The 16,119-nt window shown below is 46.2% G+C and overlaps 1 protein-coding gene across 1 annotated transcript in view; it reads right to left on the bottom strand.

The window, feature by feature from the left end:
• Positions 1-16,119, bottom strand: part of PEPD (peptidase D) — a 272,915-nt gene that overhangs the window by 231,492 nt on the left and 25,304 nt on the right. The window contains exons 4-5 of the mRNA XM_066582676.1: positions 8,517-8,580; positions 4,499-4,546 (exon numbers count right to left, since the gene is read on the bottom strand). Coding sequence (XP_066438773.1) covers positions 4,499-4,546; positions 8,517-8,580 — 112 coding nt within the window. The remainder of the gene's footprint in view (positions 1-4,498; positions 4,547-8,516; positions 8,581-16,119) is intronic.

A 16,119-nucleotide genomic window follows, 5' to 3' on the forward strand; every position in this document is an offset into this window, starting at 1 on the left:
TTACGCAGCGATGCATTGCATTTGGTGATTTCTCCAAAGATGTCTTTCAACGTGGGTTCTCTGGCGCCTCTTGCATCGTTTTGCTCTTGGTCATTTGTATCAGGGTTACATGCTCTGCCCCTGATCACATGACGGTGACATCACAAGTCCTATTCCATAGCAACTGAGGCTGTGGAGTTGCTATGGAATAGGAGCTGTGATGACGTCTCAGTCATGTGATCAGGGGCGGAGCATGTAATTCACTTACTCACGGACAAACAAGTGGTCGTTAATATTTTGATTTCTTTAAAGTGGAACAACCCCTTTAATAACTCACATTTTGTATTTAGTGGGAATTCTTTAATTCCTGTGGCTCATAGCAGCTTTCGGGGAAGATGGGATTGACCCGTCTGAGAGTCACTTCACTTGAGCTAGAATAAAACGACTTAGCTCCATCGGTAGTTAAAATTGAACAACATCCCCTATAAACTGCAAAACTAATTACTTACCTGAGTATTCCTCTCTTTAGTGAAAGCTGCGGCAGAAACAACCCCCCCCCCCCCTCCAGCCGCTTTCATTAAAAGCTGTAACTGCGAGAGCGCCATACCTAGCAACAGACACCCGATATTGCTGGCAGTCATTTCATCCAAACGATTCCAATAAAACTGCTTTAACTATCTGCACTAAAAGTCAGATTCACCTCGCGAGCCGTTTGATTGAAAATTTAAAAAAAAAAAAAATCTTTCTCCAATCTCAGCCCACCTGCGTGGCCGAAAACATCACAAGAGGACTTGCATCACGTTAATGTAAGTGGAGCGGAGAGTCAGACGTGGGGACGGCATCTGCTCCGCTCAGCGGGCTGTCGGCTAAAATAAATTAAATTATGGACACATTTTAAAGCAGATGAAGAAAAAAAAGGTTTCCTTCAAACTCCTCATAAAAAAATGACATCTAAGAATATGAAAAAAAAAGTGTTTAAAACTAAATCTTTATATATAAAAACTGATTTCCGTTGCCCGTTCTTTATGCACGGCGAAACGACCAGCCAATGGGCACCAAATTGTCCACATATAAATCAGGCGGAAGGTTCTAGGCCGGGTTCCGGCACCCTAGAAGCTACCATTCTCGACATGGTCACAAAAAAAAAAAATCTGAATCCAACTGCAAATATTAAAGGGGTAATCCGGTTACCGGAAAGCCACGCTGCAATAGCGCCCCGTGTATTTAAATAATAAAGTGAGCAATACTTACTTGTCTGCAGCCGTCGGGATCCAGCGTTGCAGCCCCGCTGTGGTCCCAGTGTTGTTTGTGACGAATGATGTCAAAGGAAATCAGGTGACCGTTGCAGCCAATGAGAAGCTGCAGCGTCACGTTCCTGAACTCCTGGCATCATGGCACTCAGGATGTAAGCGCCAACGCCAGGAGAGCAAGCGGTTACGCTGCAGTGATCCCCTGATTATCCGTGACATGATCTGTTACAGCAATCACCGGGACCACAGCGGGGCAGCAGTGCTGCATCCCGGCGGCTGAAGAGGGGTAAGTATAGTTCACTTTATTATTTTAATACAGGGGTTTCTATTGAAGGGGAGTTATCCAGTAACTGAACAACTCCTTTAATTATGATCTCTGTGGGACACCAAATTTCTGCGCATACCCAGCCATTTTTATTTACTCGCTATGCTGGACGCTACTTTATTATGTTGGCTTCATATCTGTAGCATACAAACAATAAACAGATACATGAAACAGACGTGTGCAAAAGCGGGTCATTCTGCTATTATATAAAACAAAAACTCTCTTAAAGGGGTTGTGCCAAGATATAAAGTTAGCCCCTATCCTGACCGCCAGGACCCCGCTGACCCCAAGAACGAGGTGTCGGCACGTCCTGCATTGTAGGCAGCAATCGCACATGCCCGCTGCCGCTCCATTCATTTCAGTGGAACCACCAGACATGCTCAGCTAGTTCTAGGATTCCACTGAAATTAGAAGGGAAGCAGCGCTGAGGAGTAGGCAGGATAATGTATATACTGTATGCACTACTTGGTATAGGTGGCAGCGGGCAATAAGCTCCATCTACCCCCTTACTAGTTTTCCTTTCAATATTGTTGGAAATCCTCCAAAGGATCTGCTTTCCTTCCGCAGTAAAGTCACACGGTTGGGCGGAAAAGGCATTTATTCACAAGGTAACAGGTACAGAGCGACGCGTTTCGGAGTGTCACTCCCCCTCCTTTATTAAACTAAGTGCAGTACGGCAAGTAATGGAACTTGTAAACGCAGAGCCTACTTACGTAAAACTCATGTATTCCCATTGGAAATATAGACATCTGTGGGAATACAGGAGTTTTATGCAAGAAGTCAATCACTTGCTGCTCTACACTTAAAGCACCTTTACACGGGACAACCTTCCCAGCGACAGTCGGCCTTGCTCTTACACAGGAGCGATAATCTGTCAGATAATGGAGGTGGAGCGGCCGGAGATCAGCGTGGTCATTCTGACCGGTCAGTGGCTATGAGGTCCCATACACAGCAAGCTGCGATGCCCCGTGTTACCCGACATCTTTCTGCTCGCAGTGGTATCCAGCCCTGTGCCCGTCCCGGCGTCCTGTATTATCTATATTCCGGATGGACCCAGCGGCTGCTTCTTCCACACTGTCACTAGGCGATGACGCGGGTACCCGCAGCCAATCAGAATTGACATTGCGGATGGGTCACAGGTTGGACGGTTTCCATTGACTTAAACGGAAGCCATCTCTGCAGAATCCGGACAAAAATAGAACATGTTGCGAATGTTCTAATTTTTGTTAATGGGTGCAGAATGCCACGGATTGTCCGCGCGGGGCATGATCGCAGATTCCCCAATTCATATCCGGTCGCCTGCAGCCGGCCTAAATCAGAGTTCAGTAAGATAATGTTATCATTAGATCTGATATTGACATCATGAAACAGAAGCACCAGGATGAACAGAGCCAATAATAGTAGAAAGCTGCAGGGTATGAAATTATAGTAGCGAACATTAACCCTTTGCAATCCAATTTTGGATTCAGGGTTTCCTAGGGGGCTTTCTCTTTCTGCCATTATACAAAGACGCCATCTGCTGGCTAGAGCTAGTACTGTGGTATGTGACATGCCGGAGAGGCCCCTGACAACAGAGCGGCCAGTAATATACAGTAAGAATACCCTACTGGATGTCTTCTGCCATCAGAAGCTGTACAGCCTTCAATGAAAATGACTTTGGACATCAGACAGTGGATTGGAGGGTTAACTTCCAGGTAATATTACCGCCAACATGGACTGTACTGATGTCTAGCAAGGATGGCTTCCAGCAGGAGTAAGAACGTTCATGTACTCTAGGTCATGCATTAGAAGGATAGACAAAGAATAACCCCTGCTGTCTCGTCCACGCCGATGCACCAGAAATCAGCTCATGTGCAAGGGAAGGTTGCGGCATTTCATGGCACCCATTCACATAATGAACCATGGCCGGGCCGGGCCAAGGTCACCAAAGCAGGAGTTGCTCTTTCTTATTGGTCCTCCTCTCCGGTCTTGAGCAGAGGATTCGACTCAGTGATGTCTATACGCCATAACAGGACATACGGGCGGCGCTGTCATTGTGGGTCAACCCCTAAAAGCTGGCCATACTAGGGAAAATCTGACCCCGCCGCTGGTTGCTTTAATGCCATGATTATAATGCTGAAGTCATAACAATTAAAAAAAATATATGTAAATTAAGTCCTATATCTATTATGACTAATGAAACTCATTTTGATTGGTCGGTCCCGTCCCTTTAACAGCATTGTTGGCCATATGGATACCAAGTATCACAGTAAATCTGCTGTGAATTTTCTGTTGGTTTCTGCAGGTGGCCAAAGCCGACAAGGCGGCCTTGTGCCCGATTTACTCAAGACAATTCTTGTTTTACCGAGCGCACAAGCGAGTGACGTCACCGCAAACTTGTGCGCAATCCTTGGCGCTCATACAGATCTCAGGCGGATCATCGTTGAGAGTCGATCACTTCGCGCCCAGCGCTTTTCATTCTATGTATACCCTAACAGGGGAGCGTCTAAACGTAAGGAGAAGTGAAGGCGCCGCAGATGATTGTACGTCTAAACGGGCCATTAGAGATGCGTTCACACATGATGGATGCTCAAATACCAGCCATGCTCCCAGAACCATTGCAGGTCAGTAGGGATAAGCAGCCGTCATACACATAGTGCCGCTTATCACTGTAAAAAACAAAGGATTGAACAGGGTAAACCCAACCTGCTGGCCCTTGGGAGAGGTTGTTTAACCATTAGATTTTTTTCCATATCCAGCTTCCTAATCAGAGAGTCCGCTAAATGACTAATTTGCTGTAAGATAGCAGGGATACTGTACTTTGTACGCAGGATATTACCTCCGCACGGCCATAAAGGCTTCAGGCCGGAATGTACCGCTGACTATTTATGATAAGATGATGGGACCTTCGCACCCCTGATAGAAGCAGATTACAGAGGTGACAAGTCCAAGGAGCTTATCTTACCAGAGTCAGCAGGACCGACGGGCTCTTTGCACTCAAGACGTCCGCAATCTGATGGAAAGAAACGAGAATGTTAACGGATGCAAACAGCCATCAGGTAGAATCCCCCAAACCCGCTAATACACCATGTTCATCCTACGGGCTCAGACGGCCATAATATGCTGCGTACCACGTGTGAGACCGCACACGCCATCATGGCGAAGGGGCCAGGATAGAAAATGTTCTAAGGATACGACAATTTTGGGTTGGGGAGGGGGGAAAGGGTTCATCTGCACTTTTCAAAAGCCGTAACTTTCCTTATTTTTCCATAGACACGGCCGTATAAAGGCTTGTTTTTTGCGTCGCAAACTGTAGTTTTTATTGGTACCATTTTTGGGGTACATATAATGTCTTGTATGAAAAAAATTGAGGGCAGGGAAAAAAAACAACTTTTTTTTTTAATGTTTAATCCGTTTGGTTTTCAAGAATAGGGATAAACATCACAACCAATAGGAACAAGAATACAAAATCAACCCGAGTACATGCGGTGCGGTACACACAAACCTCAGACGGAAGTGCACAGCAAGTTAGTCTGTTCCCCTTGACATGTACAAAAAGAGATCCTGAGAGTGACACGCGGGACCACACAACAGAACCAAAGGGCTAGGGTGCTCTACCATTGGTCGAGAGATAGACGTACAGCGGAATCCACATACAACGCACATTCAACACGAAGAAAGAGAGAGAAAAGGGGAAAACACATCAGGAAGATCATAAGGGAGAGAGGGGGATAAGGAAAGAAAGGGAGGAGAAGGAAGAAAGAAAAAAAAGGGGGAGGGGGGGGAGATGTGGGCAGGGAAAAAGCCGTAGTACTAGCCTAACCCGGCTTAACTCAGGAAACCTTGTAACTCCAGTGTCTTTAAGAAAGAGAACCACATTTCTAGGTCGTTATGTGAAGCAGGCGAGTCTTCAGCTATTAGTTCCTCCATTCGTATTAGATGGTTCACTTCCTGAACAAAGCCTACGATGGAGGGAGGGTGAGTACTACGCCAATGGAATCACTGCCCTCGCCGCTGTGAGAAAATGATGTAAGAGATCCTTTTTGACCAAGAAGGTGCTACCTGGAATCATGGAGAGCAGAAACAGCTGTGGAGGTCTCACAACGGAGCGATAAGTTACCTTTCGATACAGAGAAAAGACAGAGTTCCAGAGGAGCCTCAAGGCTGGGAACTACCAGCAAACTGCAACGCCGTTCCCTCCGCAGAGACACAGCGCCAACGCGAATTAGAAACTGTCAGCTGAATGCAAGGAATGAGGTTCGGACACCAGCACCATCTAGACAGTATTTTATAATAGTTCTCTTGCACCGCACATGCCGGCGGCAGCTTATACGAGAGCATGAATGTCCTGTCCAAGGAAGAGTCCGAAAGTGAAACTCCCTCTACTAATGGGAGGTAAAGTGAGGGTTCCCAGTGGAGCTGTTTGACAACAAGACGCTCTCTCTATCTCTTTCTAGCTCTGTACACGGGGTCTTTTTTAATTGGTGAATCTCATAATGGGATTCAAGAAAGGAGGTCAGCTGTCGAGATGCCATCCAGTAGAGAGACCTATCGGGATAATTAGACTGGAGTACAAATAAAAGGTGGCAAGACACTATCCGAGATCAGCTCAGCCAACCAAAAACAAACCTTTTCTGGAGCCGGCCAGCATAAAATCCAATTTACGTACCGTCCCGGGTAAAAAGCCGGGTGACCAGTTAGACTTGAGCACCTGTCTGAATTGAGAGACCCCTTCTGGCAATGAGAGCATTCCAAATGTCTAATCAAGTAGCCGCAAAGAAGGAGTGTGAGATAGAAGTGGGCCTGTCCCTGGGGGGTAGAGAATAAATGGGAGGCCAAGTCAGGTCCGCCTCCAACCCCACCCACTGTCTGGATTGTTGGCAGTACTGCCAGTCCAGCAACCTGGTGAGAATAGCCGCAGAACGACCCAACTTGAGACTGAGTAAGCCCACGCCACCGCGAGACTTTAAGGTCGTTGATCCGTCCAATCTGGGACAAGTGTTTCTTGGAGTTTGTGTTCAGTTCCTGTGTTGTCCGTTCAAAGTTTAATTGATATAACAGACAAGTCAGCAGAGATATGTACGGCTAAATATTGGCTAAGTGCTCAATGTCTCCAGCCGGGAGACACAATCAACCTCTCGGTTTTATTAAGGCTGACCTTAAAATTTCTTAAGAAGCCTAAGCATGCAAATTCGAAGGATGACCAAAAAAGACAGATGGAGCTGGGCAATGTACAAGAGGAGGTCATCTCCTGCTGCCTCATACTGATGGAGGCAGATGGAGCTGCCTTGTACTGTTGCTGGCGAATGTATACGCCATATACTCATACATCTGCCCAGTCTCTGAGCCTGCACATCCATAGGACATAAGTTTACGTCCATTTGCGGGAACCCCTTCAAAACTTACATCCTGTTGTGGGAGGGCATTAATATAGATTTGATATCTGATAAAGATCCTATCAGTGAGGTAGAACCAATGGTACCTGCAACAATCCTGAGAATGGGAGAGTCAGATGCCCTGTCCTATCAGCGAGGTCCAGATAAATGTTCGAAAAGTGGGGTCTGACCTCTGGAACCCCACTGATTGCTAAATTGGGGGACCCAGTCACTTGCACCCCCAAGAGAACAATGGCCAATAGCCTAGAGCTTGAAAGAAAGAATTGTTGTGCATTCATGCTGCCGATCAATTCAAACTCTATGGCAGCGACAGAAAGAGGTGAGTGCAGAAGTCAGTCCCCGACAGATTTTTGCTAGAGTAACCCTTTAAAAATGTTGTCCAGTAGTAAACTATAATAGATTAGCAGGGGTCCCCTACCAAGAATCCCAGCCAATCAGCTATTTGTACTGAGCTGATGTGTGCAGGAAGTGGACAGCTCTGTTTCCACTATAGTGGTTAGGCTTGGTATCACAGGTATAACATTCACTTGAACAGGAGTTTTGCCTGTAATACCAAACTCAGCCATTGCAGTGAAAACAGAGCTGTCCGATTCCGGCAAAAATCAGCTCAATACATGAGCACACCAACCCAGTGAACAGCTGATTAGTAGAGGCTCCAGGCAGCAGACCTTCACAGGTCTACTATTGATGACCAATCCGAAGAATAGGCCATCAGCAGGGAATTCAAGAAAAGCAATATAGTTGGACTACTGCATTCCAGTTGTTGTGGAACTAAAAAGTCTCAGGATGTCCTACCAGCTAAACTATTGATTGGCTTAGGCTGGTTTCACACCTGACTGGGGATTCCACTTTCATGCTCCATTCGGCAAGCAAGAAAGGGGAATCCCTGCGACTGAATGGTTCCGTCTCTGGACGGAACTAAATAGCGCCAGGTGAGCACCACTGACTAATGGATGCATGCAGCGCTTTTTCTTCGGTATTTGCAGACACATCTGTGATGGAGCCTCTGGCTATTAAACCACCCTTAGGGGCAAATGTTTGGTCCTCATCTAGACTTTATATGATAAGGGAAATCCTTCCCCATTCCAGAGCTTAAAAAGAAACCTACATGCTAGATGCACATAGAACACTAGTGGTAGACGGGAAGAGCAGACTAGTACATGGATACAAAGGCAGCTTCACAGTAACGTCTCCATTTCCCTCTTTTTATAGGCTTGCTTGTCAATGCAGGACTTATCGATTAACACGGCTGCAGTAATGAAGCTCGACAGCCGACACACTTAATATGCCTAGAATGATAAATCCTGCCCAGAAGAAGGGTCAGAGGGAAAGAGCTTTTAAGAATGCGAGTTGTAATGGGCTAAAACAGCACCGGAGACTGATTCAAAGAGCGATTACCTCCAGGCCCTCTGCGGCCAACTGGTTAAAGTTTAAAGGGGTTTCCAGGGAAATACTACTGATACTATCCTGCGCTCCTCCCTGCAGGCGCTGGGGTCGGGCCCCGCGGCGAGAATTCTCGCCGCCGGATCCGACCCGGCCGTCTGCAGGCGGCCAAAGACGACACAAACTTTTGCAAAAAGTACTCACATCACTTGCGTACTGAACTTCATCAACGGCATATTTCTGCTTGAAGTGTTCGGGGGGGTGGATCCTAGGGAGCAAAGAAAGAAAATGTAAGGGCTTCATCAGGTGAGACCAAATAATGAAATCATCAACGTGTGTCCCAGCATACCGCAGCTAGATGGTAAGAGGCAGCATATATCATAAGTGCAGAATTAAAGGAAATACATCCTTTAGCAGCGAGCGGATGCCGGATCTATTGGGGTAAATGCGGATTTTTCTGCCAGATTTTGCGGCAGATTTCAGCCTTCTATAATGAATAGGGTCACATTTACTATGTAAATCCAGAGCAGGGCATGCTGGGAGTTAGAGCTTTGCAACAGCTAGAGAGCTATATAGCATGGAGATCCTTGCATTAGAGGAAAGTTTGCTAAATCTGCCAATTTCAGTAAGATTGGCCATACATCTAATGAACGTGTAGGTATCCCAACACTCCATAGACAGCAGAGGGCAGGGAGGGAAAAAAAGATCGGACACGATTAAGGTTAACATCCCTAATCTATTGTTTCCATGGGAGAAAAATATACTGTTGGAGGAATCCCCTTAGTATATGTATGGGGAAGACAGGAAGAATAGCTGACAGCCAACAGCTACCTACAATGTACGGTATGGGTAGCTTTCCTCTCATGAGATCTCCTACAATGCACAGGTCTGTTTTTCAAAAGTATACACTATCCTGCCAAAAGTAATTGGACACAGGAGAGAAAATCAAAAGTAGTATTTATTTCCATATGGTAATACTTAGTGGGGCTCCTTTGGCCCTAATGACATCAGATACCCTCCGTGGCATACTTTCTACTAATGTCTGATATGCTTCTGCAAGCATTTCCCTCTATTCATCCTGCAAATTCTCTCAAAGAAGATGGACACTGTTCATATTTCCTGACTCGACGTTCCAGTTCATCCCAAAACATGATCAGTAGAGATCAGGTTGGGACTCTGTGCAGCCGGTCGAATCGTGGGATATCGATATCCTCAGACCAATGTAAAACAGCATTGGATGTGTGACAAGGCGCGTTGTCTTGTTGGAAGTATGGCCGACCATTCCCAGAGTATTCCCGCATTGTCAGCAGCACATTATTGTCTGGAATGTCAGGGTCACCTCCGTGTTCACTGTTCTCAGTACAACCATCGGACTGTTGGATTATTCAACGTGGTTAGTGTGTACACTGTGTTCGGTATATTTCTGATAACGGATGTATTTTGAACGCTGTTGACACCTTTTTGGTTTCACATTCCCCGACCTTAACAAAACCTCTGCCGTACTTCTCTGTTGGCCCAACACACTCAGGTAGAAGGTGTTCCCCAGGATCCTCCGCACCCAGGTACCTCCATCTGATGTGAAGATGGACTAGTGCGATCCATCACTGCCTAGAGCATTCTACCATCGCTCAACTGTCCAATGACGACGCTTCCTGCGCCATTGTATACAGGCCAATGCCTCGCGCTTCCTGATGGACGGCTTGTGTGCAGCGGCATTATTCGTATATCCAATAGCATGCAGTTCCCATCACAGACTATGGCTGACACCTCCGAGGGTCGGCATCTTATGTAGCATGGTCTCGGACACGTGACACGCTAATGAGACACGATCCATTCTATGATAGGGGGTCCAAATACTTTTGGTAGTATGGTGCAAATTAAAAAAAAAAACTAAATAAAGTGTGTGATTTTTGCGCCCCCTACTGGAGCGTGTGACAAACCTTAGATGAACTCGTGTTTGCTTACTTGTGACAAGTTTGCTGTTTGTAATAATTTTAACAAAATTGTTCACTTCAAAAAAAGTAAATCCCGCTAAAGATTTGCTACCAGCTGTGTAACGGCATTGTGCGCTAAACAAGGCTTTAGAGACTCATCCTTAATTATGTGATTAGGAACAAAGAACATTTCCTTTCTCCTCTATAGTGGAAGATGCAGGAAATTGCAAATAGCAAGCAATTTGCTTACAATGTGTTAACTGGCAGGATGAACGAATTAGGACAACGCGGGAGCCGACAGAAACTCTAAAGTAGCTACAGAGGATCCTCATCAGAGGGCACATCTGTGAGGATCATATATAGGAACCAGGTAATTAGTTCTGTGTAAACTCACAATTACCTTACAGTACTGCAGTGATGACCCTAAGATACACCATGGCTTATACTCCGGTCATAGCCAAAGCTGCATTCAAACATGTGGTCACTGAAACTTGGAATCCATCAGCTCTGTGTTGACTTCTTTTATGCCGGCCGATGCAGCTGTTTGATGAGTGTCAACAATAGTGATTGGCACTCATTGAAGGGGTTGTCTATTAATGGCCCATCCATCGAAGAAGTCATCAATTGTAGACCAGCATGTGTCTACCGCCTGGGACCCCCACTGGTCAGCTATTTGCTAGGCCCGTGTGCTTGTAAACTGAGTGTATTTCTGCAGGAAGCAGACAGTGACGTTCTCACTGCAGTGGTCAGGCTTGGTATTACAGGCAAAGTTCATATTGAGGTGAATGAGAACTTTGCCTAGAATAACAAGCTTGGCCATTGCAATGAGAACAGCGCTGTCTTCTTCCTGCAGAAATCAATTCGGTTCATGAGCATACTGGCCTGACAGATGATCTGTGGGGATCCTGGGTGACAGACCCCCACTGATCTGTAGAGAGCGGGGAAGAGAGCGAAGAAGAGAGCGAAGAAGAGAGCGAAGAAGAGAGCGAAGAAGAGAGCGAAGAAGAGAGCGAAGAAGAGAGCGAAGAAGAGAGCGAAGAAGAGAGCGAAGAAGAGGAAGAGAGCGAAGAAGAGGAAGAGAGCGAAGAGGAGGAAGAGAGCGAAGAGGAGGAAGAGAGCGAAGAGGAGGAAGAGAAAGAAGAGAGCGAAGAGGAGGAAGAGAAAGAAGAGAGCGAAGAGGAGGAAGAGAAAGAAGAGAGCGAAGAGGAGGAAGAGAAAGAAGAGAGCGAAGAGGAGGAAGAGAAAGAAGAGAGCGAAGAGGAGGAAGAGAAAGAAGAGAGCGAAGAGGAGGAAGAGAAAGAAGAGAGCGAAGAGGAGGAAGAGAAAGAAGAGAGCGAAGAAGAGGAAGAGAAAGAAGAGAGCGAAGAAGAGGAAGAGAAAGAAGAGAGCGAAGAAGAGGAAGAGAAAGAAGAGAGCGAAGAAGAGGAAGAGAAAGAAGAGAGCGAAGAAGAGGAAGAGAAAGAAGAGAGCGAAGAAGAGGAAGAGAAAGAAGAGAGCGAAGAAGAGGAAGAGAAAGAAGAGAGCGAAGAAGAGGAAGAGAAAGAAGAGAGCGAAGAAGAGGAAGAGAAAGAAGAGAGCGAAGAAGAGGAAGAGAAAGAAGAGAGCGAAGAAGAGGAAGAGAAAGAAGAGAGCGAAGAAGAGGAAGAGAAAGAAGAGAGCGAAGAAGAGGAAGAGAAAGAAGAGAGCGAAGAAGAGGTAGAGAAAGAAGAGAGCGAAGAAGAGGTAGAGAAAGAAGAGAGCGAAGAAGAGGAAGAGAAAGAAGAGAGCGAAGAAGAGGAAGAGAAAGAAGAGAGCGAAGAAGAGGAAGAGAAAGAAGAGAGCGAAGAAGAGGAAGAGAAAGAAGAGAGCGAAGAAGAGGAAGAGAAAGAAGAGAGCGAAGAAGAGGAAGAGAAAGAAGAGAGCGAAGAGGAGGAAGAGAAAGAAGAGAGCGAAGAGGAGGAAGAGAAAGAAGAGAGCGAAGAGGAGGAAGAGAAAGAAGAGAGCGAAGAGGAGGAAGAGAAAGAAGAGAGCGAAGAGGAGGAAGAGAAAGAAGAGAGCGAAGAGGAGGAAGAGAAAGAAGAGAGCGAAGAGGAGGAAGAGAAAGAAGAGAGCGAAGAGGAGGAAGAGAAAGAAGAGAGCGAAGAGGAGGAAGAGAAAGAAGAGAGCGAAGAGGAGGAAGAGAAAGAAGAGAGCGAAGAGGAGGAAGAGAAAGAAGAGAGCGAAGAGGAGGAAGAGAAAGAAGAGAGCGAAGAGGAGGAAGAGAAAGAAGAGAGCGAAGAGGAGGAAGAGAAAGAAGAGAGCGAAGAGGAGGAAGAGAAAGAAGAGAGCGAAGAGGAGGAAGAGAAAGAAGAGAGCGAAGAGGAGGAAGAGAAAGAAGAGAGCGAAGAGGAGGAAGAGAAAGAAGAGAGCGAAGAAGAGGAAGAGAAAGAAGAGAGCGAAGAAGAGGAAGAGAAAGAAGAGAGCGAAGAAGAGGAAGAGAAAGAAGAGAGCGAAGAAGAGGAAGAGAAAGAAGAGAGCGAAGAAGAGGAAGAGAAAGAAGAGAGCGAAGAAGAGGAGGAGAAAGAAGAGAGCGAAGAAGAGGAGGAGAAAGAAGAGAGCGAAGAAGAGGAGGAGAAAGAAGAGAGCGAAGAAGAGGAGGAGAAAGAAGAGAGCGAAGAAGAGGAGGAGAAAGAAGAGAGCGAAGAAGAGGAAGAGAAAGAAGAGAGCGAAGAAGAGGAAGAGAAAGAAGAGAGCGAAGAAGAGGAAGAGAAAGAAGAGAGCGAAGAAGAGGAAGAGAAAGAAGAGAGCGAAGAAGAGGAAGAAAAAGAAGAGAGCGAAGAAGAGGAAGAGAAAGAAGAGAGCGAAGAAGAGGAAGAGAAAGAAGAGAGCGAAGAAGAGGAAGAGAAAGAAGAGAGCGAAGAAGAGGAAGAGAAAGAAGAGAGCGAAGAAGAGGAAGAGAAAGAAGAGAGAGAGAAGAGGAAGAGAAAGAAGAGAGAGAGAAGAGAGAGAGAAGAGAGAGAGGAGAGAGAAGAGAGAGCTCCCCCGTTCCCCCTGCTAGTCCCCACTCCACCCCGCCGCCCCCCAAATCTTTTCGCAGTAGGCAGTTACTCGAAAAAAGCGATGCTTGATCAAGTAATTGTCCTAAACGAGGACGTTCGCTCATCTCTAATAAACAATCATTCGCCCCTCATCCACTTCCATTGTTGTCAGCAGCACATTCCCTGTTCACATGGGCAGGTGTACTGCTGAGAACAATGGATTTTTTGTTTTACAGATGTGATCAGCTGATGAAGGAATGCTTGCTCGTTCATCGCCTGATCGCTGCCCTGTTTACAATGATGGGGTGCACAAGGGTTCGCTCATGATCATCCGCCTGTGTAGAAGGGGCCTTTATATACCTCAAACCCTTAGCTGAGCTACTGCAACGTCCGGCACTTGGATGGATTGCACTGTAGGCGATACAGTTTAAGCTTATCTGGAGTAAGGGTCCTTTTTACTAGGCTCAGTCTGATCCACATAACAAGCACCGATCAAAAAGGTCAGGGCTCATTTATCTGGCTGAATCAGAATGTGTAGCAGATGAATGACTGCATATACCCATTCATCTCCTATACAGTTTATCATTGCCGGCAGCACACTCCCCGCTCACAAGAGGTGATGTGCTGCCAACAACAGGGTTTATTTTAAGGCAGCACAACAGATGCAATCAATTGATGAATGAGCATTTGCACGGTCGTCAGCTGATTGGATGCAGCTTCACATGGCCCAATGATCAAGCAAACAAAAGTTCTTCCTTGAGTCATGTAAAAGAAAAAAATACCTCAATTCATCACTTATACTCCATTTAAATAAAAAAACTGTACACCACTCTGTTGGCTATAATTTGGGGTCCATCAAATACAATGCGCTGCACTTGGATATATTGCATTGTTGGACATGTAGCTCTGCAAATGCATACCATGCAATCATTTCAAGTGCGTACAGTTTCTCCTTGTTGAGATCGCCTAGTAGGCTTGAGGAGACTTCAAGGGGTTTTCCGGGCAAAAACTATTGATGATCTATCCTCATCCAATCACCCGGTACACTGTAAGTGCAGTAAGACGGACATGCACCACATGGGACGGAGGCAGAAGTACTCTAACTAGCTTCTCTCCCATTGAAATCAATAGAATCTGAAGAGACTATTACACTTTTGCACCCATTCCTGGTGTCGGAGGCGGAAGTGCCAGAAGTGTAATAGCCGGCTTTAACTTCCATTGATTTCAATGGGAGTGAAGCCAACTAGGGCACTTCCACTCCCGTGCCTTGTGGCACACGTCCGACCCGCTGAACCAACATCGGGCTGGGCAATATGCTCATAACTGGAGATCCACAGTGGCTAGCATGAGGACAGGTCATCAATAGTTTTTGCCTGAAATACCCCTTTAAAGAGGTGGTACCACAATCGACTTATCCCCTATACTCAGTTTAGATGATGAAAGTCTGATTGATAAGGGTCTCACTGCTGAGATCCCCGGTGATCCTGAGAAAGGTGAATTTTGGTAAAACCGCTTTAAAAAGTCCATGCGATGCTCCTCTGGAAAATGTGGTATGCAAATGCGAAATGGTACAATGCCTCTATGGCACCACCTATAAAAGGCAGCTTTCTACAAGTCAATGTCCAACCTCTAAACAGGCCTTGTGACATGGCTGCGAATATTTGCACATGAGCTCAAGTCACATAGTAACATACTGTGTTAGGCAGAAAAAAGACAAATGTCCATCCAGTTCAGCCTGTTTTCACCCCCATTGGTGATCCAGAGGAAGGCAAAAAAAAAATAAAGCAGAAGCCAATTTAGCCATAATGGCAGGCGGAATAATCCCTGGATCAACATTTGAAAAGTTGCTAGCAGACTCAAAGACCGGGAGTCGGAAGATTCCCGGGTCATCAACCCTTCTAGTTATTTAATGTGTATATCCTGTAATGTCGTAGCGCTCTAGAAAAACATCTAGTCCCTCTTAAACTCCTCTATTGATTTTGCCATCACCAGGTCCCCAGGCAGAGTTCCATAGTCTAACTGCTCTTACAGTAAAGAACCCCCTCTATGTTGGTGTAGAAACCTTCTTTCCTTCAATGTTCTTGTCCTTCGCCCCTATACCTCTTTTAAAGGGGTTGTCCCGCGCCGAAACGGGTTTTTTTTTTTTTCAACCCCCCCCCCGGTCGGCGCGAGACAACCCCGATGCAGGGAGGTAAAGGAAGTTTACCGGAGCGCTTACCTTAATCCCCGCGCTCCGGTGACTTCAATACTTACCGCTGAAGATGGCCGCCGGGATCCTCTGTCTTCGTGGACCGCAGCTCTTCTGTGCGGTCCATTGCCGATTCCAGCCTCCTGATTGGCTGGAATCGGCACGTGACGGGGCGGAGCTACACGGAGCCTGCATTCTGCACGAGCGGCTCCATAGAAGACTGCAGAAGACCCGGACTGCGCAAGCGCGGCTAATTTGGCCATCGGAGGGCGAAAATTAGTCGGCACCATGGAGACGAGGACGCCAGCAACGGAGCAGGTAAGTATAAAACTTTTTATAACTTCTGTATGGCTCATAATTAATGCACAATGTATATTACAAAGTGCATTATTATGGCCATACAGAAGTGTATAGACCCACTTGCTGCCGCGGGACAACCCCTTTAATGCAATCCAAAATTTTATTTGCCTTTGCAGCAGCTGACTGGCATTGGTTGCTCCGGTTAGGTCTACAGTCCACTAGTACCCCTAGGTCTTTTTCCATATCACTTTTCCCTAGCAGTACCTAATTTAATGTATATTGGTGACATCCGATTCTCCTACCCATGTGCATAACTTTACATTTATCAATGTTGAACTTCCTTTGCCATTTTTCTACCCAAATCCCCAGCGTATCTTCCATTTACAGCC

The sequence above is a fragment of the Eleutherodactylus coqui genome, chromosome 11 (genome assembly GCF_035609145.1).
Source record: "Eleutherodactylus coqui strain aEleCoq1 chromosome 11, aEleCoq1.hap1, whole genome shotgun sequence".
In the NCBI taxonomy this organism is placed as follows: Eukaryota; Metazoa; Chordata; class Amphibia; order Anura; family Eleutherodactylidae; genus Eleutherodactylus; species Eleutherodactylus coqui.